A 13,122-nucleotide genomic window follows, 5' to 3' on the forward strand; every position below is an offset into this window, starting at 1 on the left:
ACTACAAGCTCATCAACACGTTTGCTCGGTGGCGTCTTAATGTACAAGTACTGACATCTTTCGATGCAAGTCGGCACGGGTTGCAGTTGTCCAAAGTAAACGATTTTTTTCTATAAGTGTTTTGTCATTATTAAAACAAAATTAGAGGGTATGCGTTCAAAAATAATAACTTTAATTATTTTGGGACACCCTAATGGATAGTCAGCTCTCGTCACCAAACACCGCTAAAGCAATTTCAAGAAACGTTTCAATTCTGAAGACTTTCACCGGAGCGATACTAAGAATATATTTCACTCTAAAACGTGCCGCAAATAAAGTTAATTTTATTATTTTGTGTGGTGAAAATTTTAATTAATTATGAAACGAGTTATCTAGCGTACGCCGGGATTTGTAGTCAAGATCTTTAAACACGGAGATAGTCAATGCTGTCATTTTTTGAAAATGAATTTCCAAAATATCCTTCTTTTTATCAATTAGGGGCAGGAACCATCCCCTCGATCCACTGTCTACGTCTTAGAAAATACTTAGTGATCTTTAATCAACGTTAACGCAATATTATTAACGTGAAAGTACGCTGCTTCATTTTAATTACTAAATCATGAATTACTGAATACATGAATACCTACCTCCTGCCATGTTACCAAATACATTACTTGTTACTTGTGTGGGAGATGATCAAATATAACGTAAGTTTCTCAATTAATGTTTTTTACTTTAATTTGAACGAAAAAGAATTTTCACTACGACAGACGTGTTATTATATTCCGAATGGATCTCGCGAACTAATTAAATTACATTTCGCACTTCGTTGGGAGTTCGAAAATAATTTTCCTCCGGAGAGCTTAATGAAATTATGTGTGACCCTTATCCCATGAAAAATGTATCTGATGGTACATTTTTTGCGTTTAGTAAATTGTGATCGTCCTTTTCAAAGGCCTTTATTTAACGTGTACCACATACTCACATACTTGGAATATTGAAAAACGTTTATATTTTATTTATGTTTCAGTTATGGAATGTTCAGACGACCGACAAAAGCTTTTCAACGATTATTGCTACCTGATCGTCAGTTATCCCGAAGTTACCTGGTCAACTGCCCAGCAAATATGCAGAGGTGCCACAGCCGAACTCGCTTCCATCCTGACAGCGGAAGAAGAGAAGTTCCTCACTGCGACCATCAGAAACAGCGCTGAATACTCCAACAGTGCCATCTACTGGCTCGGAGCAAAGATCTCCGGACTTGGAACTTACGACTGGAGTGATGGAACGAGGGTCACCTTCTCGGGCTGGTTGCCAGGGAGAAGTCCAGAAGAAATGGACGTCCTGGAACTTCCAGACTCCGAGAACCCGACGTGTCTCGGTATTCAATGGATGACTTCACCAACGCCGATGCTTCCCAGTGGATTATATTGGACAACACAGAAATGTTCCCACGTCGGGGGCTACGTCTGCAAGAGAAAGAATCAGCTTCACGAACCAAACCTCAAGCTCAACAAGACCATCAACGACACAGAAGGAAGACTGGTATCTCCAAATTATCCGGGGACCTACCCAAATAATTTGCAGTATTTTGTGAAACTCGTTGGGCCGGAGAGTACAAGATTGGTGATCCAGTTTTCAAAGATTGACATGGAGTTTCAAAAAGACTGCCTCTATGATTATGTTGAAGTAAGTATTCAAGATCATGTTATACGTCATGTCATAGGGAGAAAAAATTTATTGCTTTTTTAACTAAGAATCTCTTCAAATTATTTGTAATCCAAATTGGGAGGCGGTATTGGGTACCGTCGCCCCGGGAACAATTTATTAAATAACAAAAAACCTTTGCCATAGGTCGCCCCAAGCGGTTCGCTACGTTTGGTGATTTAGACGGGTTTATCGGTTGTGGTGTGTTCAGGATAGGCCTGCCACTTGACCCTTTGACCTCTCCAACTGGTCTCTCAACCCATGGCCTTGCGCCGCAGTGGGAGGAATATATTCATATATCCGTCACTCCTGGGCTTACTGATCCCTAGATTCCCACCCTACCCTCGTACCTTTTATCATCCCAGAACTTCCTGTCTTTCCTTTTCTTCCACAAGGCATCCCTAAATTGACATAGGACCTCAAGGAAATTATTTTCCTGCGCGGAGTTAATGGGTTAGTAGATTTCCTAATAACTTTTAGTAGATGAGGAATATATTATCATGATGTGTTCATGAAAATCCTAAAATTTTCGCATTTCATCAATATACATTATCATGGAAAAAGCACGTGCACGAAAACGTGTTCCGGTATATTAGGAAGTTACTAAAAGTTTATCAGGAAACAGCCTGCAATCCCGCTTTTAATCGGATTACCAATAGTTGCGCAATTCTCATTTTTCTCCGATTTTCAGCAGGCATTGGGAACAAATTTGTTTTGATTGAGTTGAATCTTGTAAGTAAGACGGTTGCTCTTCAGAATCTCCAATGACTGAAATGTGAACTCCCAGTTACAATTCTACTCATTGCAGCAGTATTGTCCAGAGCCTGTAGAACCATGCATGGGTTTTCAATGTCCAAATAGAACCTGCTGCCTTCTCTATCAAAATACATTTTATATTGATGACCATCATTTAATTTCTAATTAATTTTCGTTACAAAATACTTTCTAATTTAACTTTTCTCGAAGAGCCTATTAGAGATATAGAGAGCGACATTATTTTTTAAAATAATTTTCTCAAAAATTTCAATATTTTCACTAGCCGTAATATTTTGTTTAACACAATTTTGCCATCAAATTTCAATGTTTTTTATTGAAAGCAATGTTTTGTTTTTATATAAATTTCTCAAAAAAAAAAATTTATTACGAGCAATATTTTGGTTTAATGTAAATTTCATTTTTTTTTCTTAGTTTTAATATAATTTTCTCATAAATTTCAATATTTTTATTACGACCAATATTTTGTTTTAATATAATTTTAATTTTTTTAATTTCAGAGTTTTAATATAATTTCTCATAAATTTCAATGTTTTTGTTACGAGCAATATATATATATTTTTATGTAATTTTCTCAAACATTTCAATATGCTTTATTCTTCTCGTGTTCTCTTATTAGAAGTACAGTTACTAGGAAGAAACCCATAATCGTTTTTTTTCGACTATGCCTCACATGTACAAACTGATAAATATGAACTGGCCATTTCCCGAAGAAAAAATAGAACCGCATTAAATATAATATATTATATTTATGTCCTACTCTAGGGAACCCGCTAACACAGTGAGGATGTGCGTTTATTTGAAAGCACTGTGAAACATAATATGATTTTGGGGCAGAGTAACATTTCCGATTGTTTTTTTTAATAATTTATTAGCCCAGACGCGTAAATAACCGCGGTTTGTTAAAATTATTGTGGGATTTGTGAAGCTGAGAATATTTATGAAATACTAGCTGAAGTCCCCGGCGTTGCCCGGGCTAAATCTAAATCTTAATAAGCAGGCGGTTGGAATAATCTGGACCCCGACCTTGTGGTTGCCACTTTATTTACTATCCTATTATTCACTGCAGCTAACCTAATTAATCGAGTACCTTTTACGGGTGAGCTCATTTACTATTATCAAGGATATTGCAGTGTGGAGGGTGGTTAACTTCACAATTCTCTTCTTCTTTCGTATGGTGGGGGAGTCAGAGGGGAACATCTAGGTCAGTGAGCCTGTCTACCTGTAAACCTCATTAATCCCGCCAGGGAATGAATGCAGCGGGCATTCTTTGACCACATGTTTGGTGGTCTGGACCTCACCGCATTCACATGTGGGAGGACCTCATCCTATTGATGGCGGCCCAGAGATGTGATGTGACTACAGACACTTGTACTTATAACTCTGTAATTACAGATAAGGAGCCTCGTGAACGGTGTGGCTCAGGCCGACCCCCTGCGCACGTGCGGTAATCACGACACGGACATGCGCCGGTTCGACTTCGTGTCGCTAGGACGTGCCGCGCTGGTGGCGGTCAGGTCGGACTACTCGCAGTCGGGCGGCGGGTTCAGCGCGCTCTGGAGGGCCGTGGACGTGTCTGCCTGTCCTGGACAGACGCTCACCGCGAGGCACGGCATCATCGCGAGCCCCAACTGGCCCTACTTTCTGCTGGCTAAGCTGGATTGCACCTTTACGATTATTGCTCCACCAGGTAGGTAACCATAAGAGTGTTACATTAATATTTACTATTTTTACTCCAAATGCCATAGTGTGATGTATATTTAATTTATTTTTTTAATATGTTTATATTATAATTAATTACCTTCGGGAGGTGATTCTACATGATATCTGATCAAAGAAAAGAGTAGTACTGATATGAAAGTAAAGATTAACTATTTTGCTGACTACTTATAAAGTATATTGAAGACAATATTAGAGATTTTTAAACGAAAATCTGAAACAGAAAAATATTTTAAAAATCTTCAATATTTAAATATTACAATTTGAGGTTTTACTCAATAAAGTTATTCCGAAAAATAAATACTTATAAAGTGTTTATGACGAAGATATCCCAGACACTTACATCCCACCTTCATCCATTAACGAGAGCATACATATCCCTGCCATACATATCGTTAAAACTAAGATTTAATTCCTAGACAAAAACAAGAACGCCGGACCCGATAATGTGCATCCCAGTATCCTTATAAATTGTATTGATTGACTGGCTGAGCCGATTGGCTTATTTTTTAATCATTCCCTTGATACAGGTTACTTCCCTAACATTTGGACACGTTATCTGACACCTATTCAAAAAGGGTAATAAATGTGATACTATAGACCAATATGTAAGCTATCCGTAATACCGAAATTTTTTGAAAAACAATTACTAGATAAAATTTCCCCTTATATTAACCACCTCATTGTTCCGAATCAACATGGATTTTTGTCGGGCACATGAACTTTTAAAATTCTCTCACTATATGAAAACTATATATCGAACGTATTAGCTAATAGAACTCAAGTCGATTCCATATATACGGACTTTATTAAGGCATTTGACAAAGTTTGCCATAAAATTCTCCTCGTTAAACTATGTAAGCTTGATATCGATGGAAAACTTTTAGACTGGTTCGCAAGCTATAACTGATAGAGTTCTACTAGTAAAAATCAATTCGTTCCTTTCCAACCAATTTATAGCTACAAGTGGTGTACCACAGGGGTCTCATTTAGGCCTAATATGGTTTTTACTGTATATAAACGATATTTTTAATATATTTTATAATGATATAATTGTATTACTTTTTGCAGAAGATTTAAAAATATTTTAAAAAGTAAAAACCGTTGAAGACTGTATCGGTCTACAAAATAACTTAAACAGGATAATTAATTGGTGCAATCTTAATAAACTTTATCTAAATATAACTCTAGAAAAAATATTAACATAATTTCCAAATTGAACAATGTAAAATGAAACAATAAATTAAGTAACGAATCTTGGTCCTCAATACTAAATTGCCGAAACCCAGACATGTGCGCAAACTTCTTTGAAGAAACTTTAAATGCTCATATAGCAGACTGTACAACCTTTATAAATAATCAACAAAGTTCTAAATTAAGGCAAATCAAACCATGGATTACGCAAGGATTACTCATATCTATCCGGAAAAAAGAAAAACTTTTCATAGACACAAAAAAAAACCCTACCAATAGCCAAGTAAAAAACGAATACAAAATATTCCGGAACAAACTCATTAAAATTATCAAAGACACGAAAGAAAAATATTACAGGGAGAAAATAATCCTCACAAAAGAAAACCCTAAAAAAACATGGAACACTATAAATGAAATAATGAATAAAAATAAGTCTACAATAAATGTCATAAACAATAATGGAACTAAAATAAATGCTATCCGTGAACCAAAAATGTGCGCAAATATTTTCAACAAATTTTTCGCTACCGTCGGTCAAAAACTTGCATATAAAATTGACCAAAATTATCAACCTGATGACATACATGAAGATAAAATAACAAATAGCAATCTTTCAATTTTTAAACCGACTTCAGAAAAAAATATTGAAAACATAATACAATCACTTAAAATTGGTAGTGCGCCAGGATACGACGGTATAACTACAGAAATCTTAAAAAATACTGCAATTTTCTAACCAAACCGATTACGCATATAATTAATGTAAGTACTAAATACGGAATATTCCCGTCTAACTACAAAAAAGCCATTTTAATCCCAGTATATAAATCCGAAGATTCAAAAGAAGTAAACAATTACCGCCCAATATCCTTATTATCCAACATTGCAAAAATACACGAAAAAGTAATAAAAAAAACAAATTACTGATTATACAGATAACCAAAAAAGTATTAACCCTAGTCAATACGGTTTCAGAGATAAACTTAGCACACAAGACGCAATTGCAGAATTAACTAAGCTTATTTACAAAACATTAGATAGAGGCAAAAAATGCTTACGTATATTCATTGACCTCAGTAAAGCTTTTGATAGTGTCTCACATTCAAAATTAATTAATAAACTAAATAATATAGGAATTACTGGCAAAGCTAAAACATGGTTGAAAAGTTATCTCTATCAAAGAACTCAACAGGTTAAAGTAAACAACGAATTAAGTGAAATAGAAAATATAGATTTTGGAATTCCACAAGGAACTGTTTTGGGACCTTTACTATTTATATTATATGTAAATGAACTTTTTCAACTCCCAATCATTGGAAACATCATATCTTACGCAGATGATACAGTTATAACCATTGAAGGAAATTCATGGAATGAGGTCGTAGTATCAGCTAATAATGCAATAAATATCGTTAAACTATGGTTTGACGAAAATTTATTGACACTGAATGTCGAAAAAACCCATTTTATACCTTATAGCCTAACAGGGAATAACTCAAATGTAAATCTAAACATAAAAATTCACGAAAGAAATTGCCTCCTTAAATTCGCACCTTGTAATTCAAACTGTATAAACATTAGTAGTAAAAAAGAAATAAAATATCTTGGAATAATTATTGATAATAACATTAAATGGAAAAGTCAAATAAATTCCACAGTAGACAGAATGAGAAAACTAATCTATATATTTTTTAGACTAAGAAATATTGTATCATTAAAAATACTAAAAGATATTTATTATGCACTGGCGCACTCTGTCCTACAATATGGAATCGTGGCATGGGGGGGTGCATATAAATCATCCCTACTCCCACTGGAAACTATTCAAAAAATACTAATAAAAATCATCTTAAAAAAGCCATATTACTACCCAACTATAAATGTTTTTCAAGATTTCCCGGTTCCCCCACTTACAAAAATTTATGACAAAATTGCACTTTTACAAATACATAAAGATTTCTTTAGTAAAAATAATTTATCACAATTGAATATTAGCAAAAGAATAATATCTGTTGGAGGACTAACCGTGCCACTAGCACGAACCACAACAGCACAACATCACTATATATTCAAGGGTGTAAAATTATTTAATAAATTACCCCTTGATATACGATCGGAAGAAAACTACGAAAAATATTAAAAAAAAATTAAATTAAAATACTCTTGTACCACCTCATAACTTTACTTATTGTTTAGAAATATGTTTTTGCCTTTTAAATTCTTTGAATCATTTATTAACTAACCTATATTTTTATTACTTTTATTGTTATTTTTTGTGTTATTTTTTGTTTTATTACTAATATTTTTTGTTTAATACAAATGTAAAAATATTTTTGTTGTCCTCTCCTAAACACAAGCAGCTGCTTTATTAGGAGAGTGATTGATATATTGGTGTTTATATTGTTAAAAAATTGTAACCTTGTTTATATGTTTCAATAAATTTAAAAAAAAATAAAAAATAAAAAAAATAAGTGTCATTCAATAAGATTTTACAAAATAAGTCAACCAATTATATATTCATATTAACTTAATAACTCAACCCTTACCTTTGTCGAATAAATTAATGACCTGGGCATCATTTTCGACTCTAAATTAAACTCTATATGTCACATAAACTCAATTAACAATAAGGGGATGCAAATGTATGGATTCATTCTTCGAAACTCCAGAGCCTTCAGAAATATTTCAACCTTTAAAATTTTGTATACATCTTTAGTTCGAAGTCAAGTCAAATATAACTCCTCGATCTGGTCCCCCCGTTATAAATACATTCAGATTCAATAGATAAAAATTCAACAAAAATTTCTAAGACACATTAATTAACGAGTTTAAACTCGGTATTCCCATTGAAAGTATAAACTATAATTACTTAATGAAAAATTAAATTTATTAAAACTCTCACATCGACGAATTATATCCGACTTAATATTTATGTTCAAAATTGTAAATGGTAGTGCAGACAGCCTTGATTTAATTAACCTCACTGAATTTCATGTACCCATTAGAGCTACTCGTTCTAAAACCCTGTTTAATTGTAACAATTCCAAGACTGAGCATATCAAACACTCGCTTGTACCTAGATTACATGAAGTTAGTAATAGGTACGCAGATGTAGTGGATCTGTTTAACTGCACGGAAGCTAGGTACAAAAAGGCTTTACTATCATATCTTCTAAATCATTACTAATACAATGTAAGTCTACTTTCACTTGTTGACAATATTTTGTATGTACTTGTATCTCCTTCTAGTATAAATTTTATACTTTCTGTCGTCATTTGATGATCAAATGCCACAGTTAATTGTTATTCTGTGACATGAATTCAATGATATATGGTATATACCGTTGATAATCAATAAATAGATATTCACAAAAAACAAGCTCGATTAAAATATTGACTGAGATTTGGTAAAACCCTTCTAGCCACAAAATGAACACAGTAGACGATAAGAGCGATTATTATTTAATTCTTTAAACTAATTAAATATATTGAAATTTATATTAAAGTTGTTATTTGGTTTTCAAAATAATGTGAAATATTTGAGGGTTTAGTAATTTCATCAAAGGTTTTTCGAAAAAATCAGAAAAAAAATTACTCATAAATTTAGTTTTTGGTATTAAAAATCAGCAAAAATCACTTTACCGTGTTGTACTTTGATGTAAGAATATTCTATTTGAAAAGTAACATTCCAAAAAATGCTGTTTGTTGGGTTTTACCAAAACACAGTCAAATATGCTACTTTGTTATTCATGAATATTGAACCATCCATGTAATATTATTCAACTATTAACGAGCGTACTAGTTGTAGAAACTTGCTGCTTTCGGTGTAATTTGTGGTGTTCTGTGTATGTACTTAGTACTAGACACCACTACTGACAGGAGGTTTCACTATCAGAGTACTACAACCATAATTATTCATCATCTATTCAGGCACTGTAATAGTCACATTGCTAGTCTACTATTAAATGGCTGAATTTCTTATAATTCTCCAATAGTTGGGTATTTTCACAATTTGTGAATACTCTTCAAAATGTTTGGAAGATTTAGAGTTGGTTTTTGCATTCTGAGGATTGTACAAAAAATGTGTAATTTCCATTCATAATTACTGATTTTTAAAACCGAAAATTCCGAAACGGTTCCAACTGGCTACAACGTCATTATGACATAGAATACGCCACTGGCTGGTAAGACGGCGGTCACCGACGTTGCCCGTCGTAACTTCAACTTAAAATAAATTTAAAATACCTTAATTATAATTATATACAATGTTTAAGATATGCTAATCAGGACTAAAGTACTGAGTGTATATTACATAGCATAATAGGCCGAGTACGGACAATATAAGCAGGTGCAATACTAGTTATCGTTGAGAGTTGATGTACGTTCAAGTAATAGTTGTTCAATAAATCATAATACGAGTACAAAAGAGGTACATGGTACAGTGAAAGTACTAGCGGAACAATATTTAATATCATTGTTGAAGTTTGTAAAGTCAATAGGAAATGTTTATTGTTAAGCATGTTAGTAATTAGCAAACCTTTAAATTGCCAGATTGGGTATTACACAGAACATAACTTGACATTTGTAGGTATAGGAAAAACAATAACGTTTTGTTGTAAAACAAATTTGTAAAAAAACATCTAATAAGCCCGATTCAGTGTTTTATGGAACATAGAAAAATGTATGCAAAGATGTGCATGTAAGAAAAAATAAATTTTGTGGAGTTACAAATATTCTAATATATTGTTTTTTTTTTTAGTTTGGTCACTTATTCGTGGCGGTAAACATCGATTGATGTTTAATTATTATTTATTTATAAAATGATTATTAGCAGTCATTGGGACATTATAGAGAACAGTCTGTCTTGTCTTACATTACTGACATCTTGTCTTACGTACATTCAAAGTAATATGTTTTTTTAAGGTTTTATTCTAGATACAAGAAAATTACACTTTGACTTATTTAACTAGAAATAACTAATATGTTACACATATTTATGTGTTTACATTACATAACAATATTATTCACTTTCAGTGTTTTGTTGATTGAGCATGAAAGTTAACAATTTTTTTTTAAATGTACCTATACTTTTTTTATTTTTTATTTTGTCTTGAGGGCAATTATAAATTTTGCCCCCTCGTAACCAATGGATTGCTTGCCATAATAAGTATGTATGGTGTTTAAATGTATGTTATCGTGTTGCCGTGTAAAGTGTGTGTGTACTTGGGACGTTTTAATGAGTTCTGTATTTGTATGTATGAGTTTATTATTTATTTTGTAAATAAGGGGACATGTATTTTATTCATTCGTTTTTCTTAATGTTAACAGTTTTGTTTCCAAATTTAATTTTTTTGTGGATGTTCTAGATTTGAAGTGAAATAGCTTTTTGATGACTTTATTTTTAAGGTTCGTTAAATCCATGGCGTCTAATCTGCCAAAAAAAAACTAAATCACTCATTGTGCGCCTTGGTGATAAGTAGGTCAAGTTTAGTAAGTTCATTCAAATATTTAATTAAGATCTTCGACTGGAATTCCTAATTTATGATTAATAAACGTTAGAAATTTATGCTGCACTCTCTCGATTTTTAATTGGTTTGGTGATTTTTATTTGGATTTTTAGTTGTAATCTTATACAATGGAGGCCAGATTGTTGAATTATTCTCTAGATTGTTTTTTTACCAACCCAATGAATAGTAATTTAAATGATTTAATTAATTTAAAATATTTCACCGTCCTCAAAATAACCTCCAAAAGTTTCATGGCCTTTTTTGTTATTTCATATAATTTACTTAATTTGCTCCTTTCTTATATTATATTATTAGCATGATAGTAAATAAAAATAAATTTAAAAATGGGAAAATACCCTTTTATGACCGTTGAAAGTTGACCGGGATTCAAAGTATATTTTCTTAATTGGATGTTGGTTGGATTTCAAATACAAAGTATTCTATTTGAACGGGGTAAAAAATACGCAAAAATAATTAATCAATGACTTGTTAGGAAGTGTTGGGTTTTGTTGTGTGTTATTTTATTTTTACAGGCTAAATGTTATTTTTATTAACTTTTATGACCAGCCTGCCTCATTTTTTTTTTGATTTCATCTTCTTTTTTTAATTAGGACATCGCAAAAGAGTACCAAATGTCCAGAGCCACTGAGAGCTCGGAACATCCCCAATAATTAGAATAATGTGACGTTGAGGGGGGTCAAGAGTAGAAGGAGATAGGACAGAGGAAGGTTGGAAAACAGTTCTAAAAACCTACATTCAGATCTGATAATCAGTACTAAAGCCGATTCAGGCTATATTTTGTCATAAGGATATATTTATCTTATTTAAAATTTTTTTTTTTAAATTTAATTAAAACTAGCCCAAGGGCGTTAAAATTAAACTTTAAAAATAAAATACAAAAATCTTAAAACAGTGTAAACAAAATGATAAAAGAAAAACAAAAGAGCGAATGAAAAACAACTCAATGAAAATGGGATTAGAGAGTTGTTCGTAATTAACTTTTCCTTGAATGTATTTAATAAATTGACCTGAGGACAGAAATGAAAAATGTCTGCGTCCGAAGAATGTTATTGTATTTTGTTGTTGAAAATTTTATTGTATTTTGTCCATGATGTTCTGGAAAATGTTATTATATTTTGTGTACGTTTTTCTGGAAAATGAATGGTGTGTAGTTGATTTTTGAGAGTGAGAAATAATGTTAATTAGAAGGTATAGTCATTGTTAACACCGTTGTTGTTGATTTTAAACAGGGAGTTTTGGTAGGATATATTTTCTGTATCCTATAAGCTGCATAACGAACTAATCGCGTCTATTAGAAGCTATGGCTGCAGTATAACTGATTGTTGTCATTATTTATTTAAAAAAAACAATCATTTTAAATCAATAATTTTTCTTCAATGAAAATAAATATAATTGTTATTTTTATTGAAGAAAAAAGTATTTGTATTTCTTAACACTAAACTAATGTTTACGAGACAAGGTATAATAAATATAATACAAACAATTCAATATGTAGTATTATCTTTAATTCAACAATTATTACTAATGATATTTTTTATACCAGAAAACAACCAGCATTATTTTTGTAGTAGTTTGACAATAATTAAAATTACGCCACAAAGCGAATTTGCGATTATGGAAGAAGCAATAATTTATCTTTTATTTTGGTTCAGGTAAAAGAGTATGGCTAGAGATCACGGAGCACTCGCTAGGCGCGGGCTCCGCCCTCGAGGTGTCCATCGGCGCCGGGGCCCCGCTGCGCCCCTTCCTGGCGCCCGAGCAGCTGGCAGACGGGGCCTTCCTCTCGCTGGGGGAGGCACTCTCTCTGAGGATACGCACAGGAGACCACCCCGAGGGCAAGGGCTTCACGGCTGTCTATAAGATCGGTAAGTGAGATTTGACCGATAATTAATACATACGTATGTGAGGATGGATCTGTCAGGCGTTCGGCCGGACATGTCCGTAGGTGAATGCTTGGCTAAATAGATTTTCAAAAACCCCCATTGACAGCCTAACCGATAGATAGGCCTTACAAGAGCGCCTCTATTTGTAGAGTGTAAAGGCAGAGGAACTATATCGCCACCCGGTTGGGCACCGTTGTAAGGTGGTTTAAGGTAGGGGCTACATGAAGGAAGAAAACAGATGCGAAAAGATACAAATACTGACAAATTTACGCTCACCTATCCGCAATAAACTAACAGAGCAATTACCGGTAAATGACCTACTAAAGGATAGGTGAAAAA

The 13,122-nt window shown here is 33.0% G+C and overlaps 1 protein-coding gene across 1 annotated transcript in view; it reads left to right on the forward strand.

Annotated features, from left to right (window-relative positions):
• Positions 1 to 13,122, forward strand: part of LOC149422101 (uncharacterized) — a 592,400-nt gene that overhangs the window by 515,710 nt on the left and 63,568 nt on the right. Inside the window, exons 11-13 of the mRNA XM_089633082.1 lie at positions 1,010 to 1,668; positions 3,856 to 4,150; positions 12,553 to 12,765. Of these exons, the coding sequence (XP_089489208.1) occupies positions 1,010 to 1,668; positions 3,856 to 4,150; positions 12,553 to 12,765 (1,167 nt within the window). The remainder of the gene's footprint in view (positions 1 to 1,009; positions 1,669 to 3,855; positions 4,151 to 12,552; positions 12,766 to 13,122) is intronic.

The sequence above is a fragment of the Hesperophylax consimilis genome, chromosome 7, assembly GCF_061612785.1.
Source record: "Hesperophylax consimilis isolate HC1 chromosome 7, BYU_Hcon_1.0, whole genome shotgun sequence".
NCBI lineage: Eukaryota > Metazoa > Arthropoda > Insecta > Trichoptera > Limnephilidae > Hesperophylax > Hesperophylax consimilis.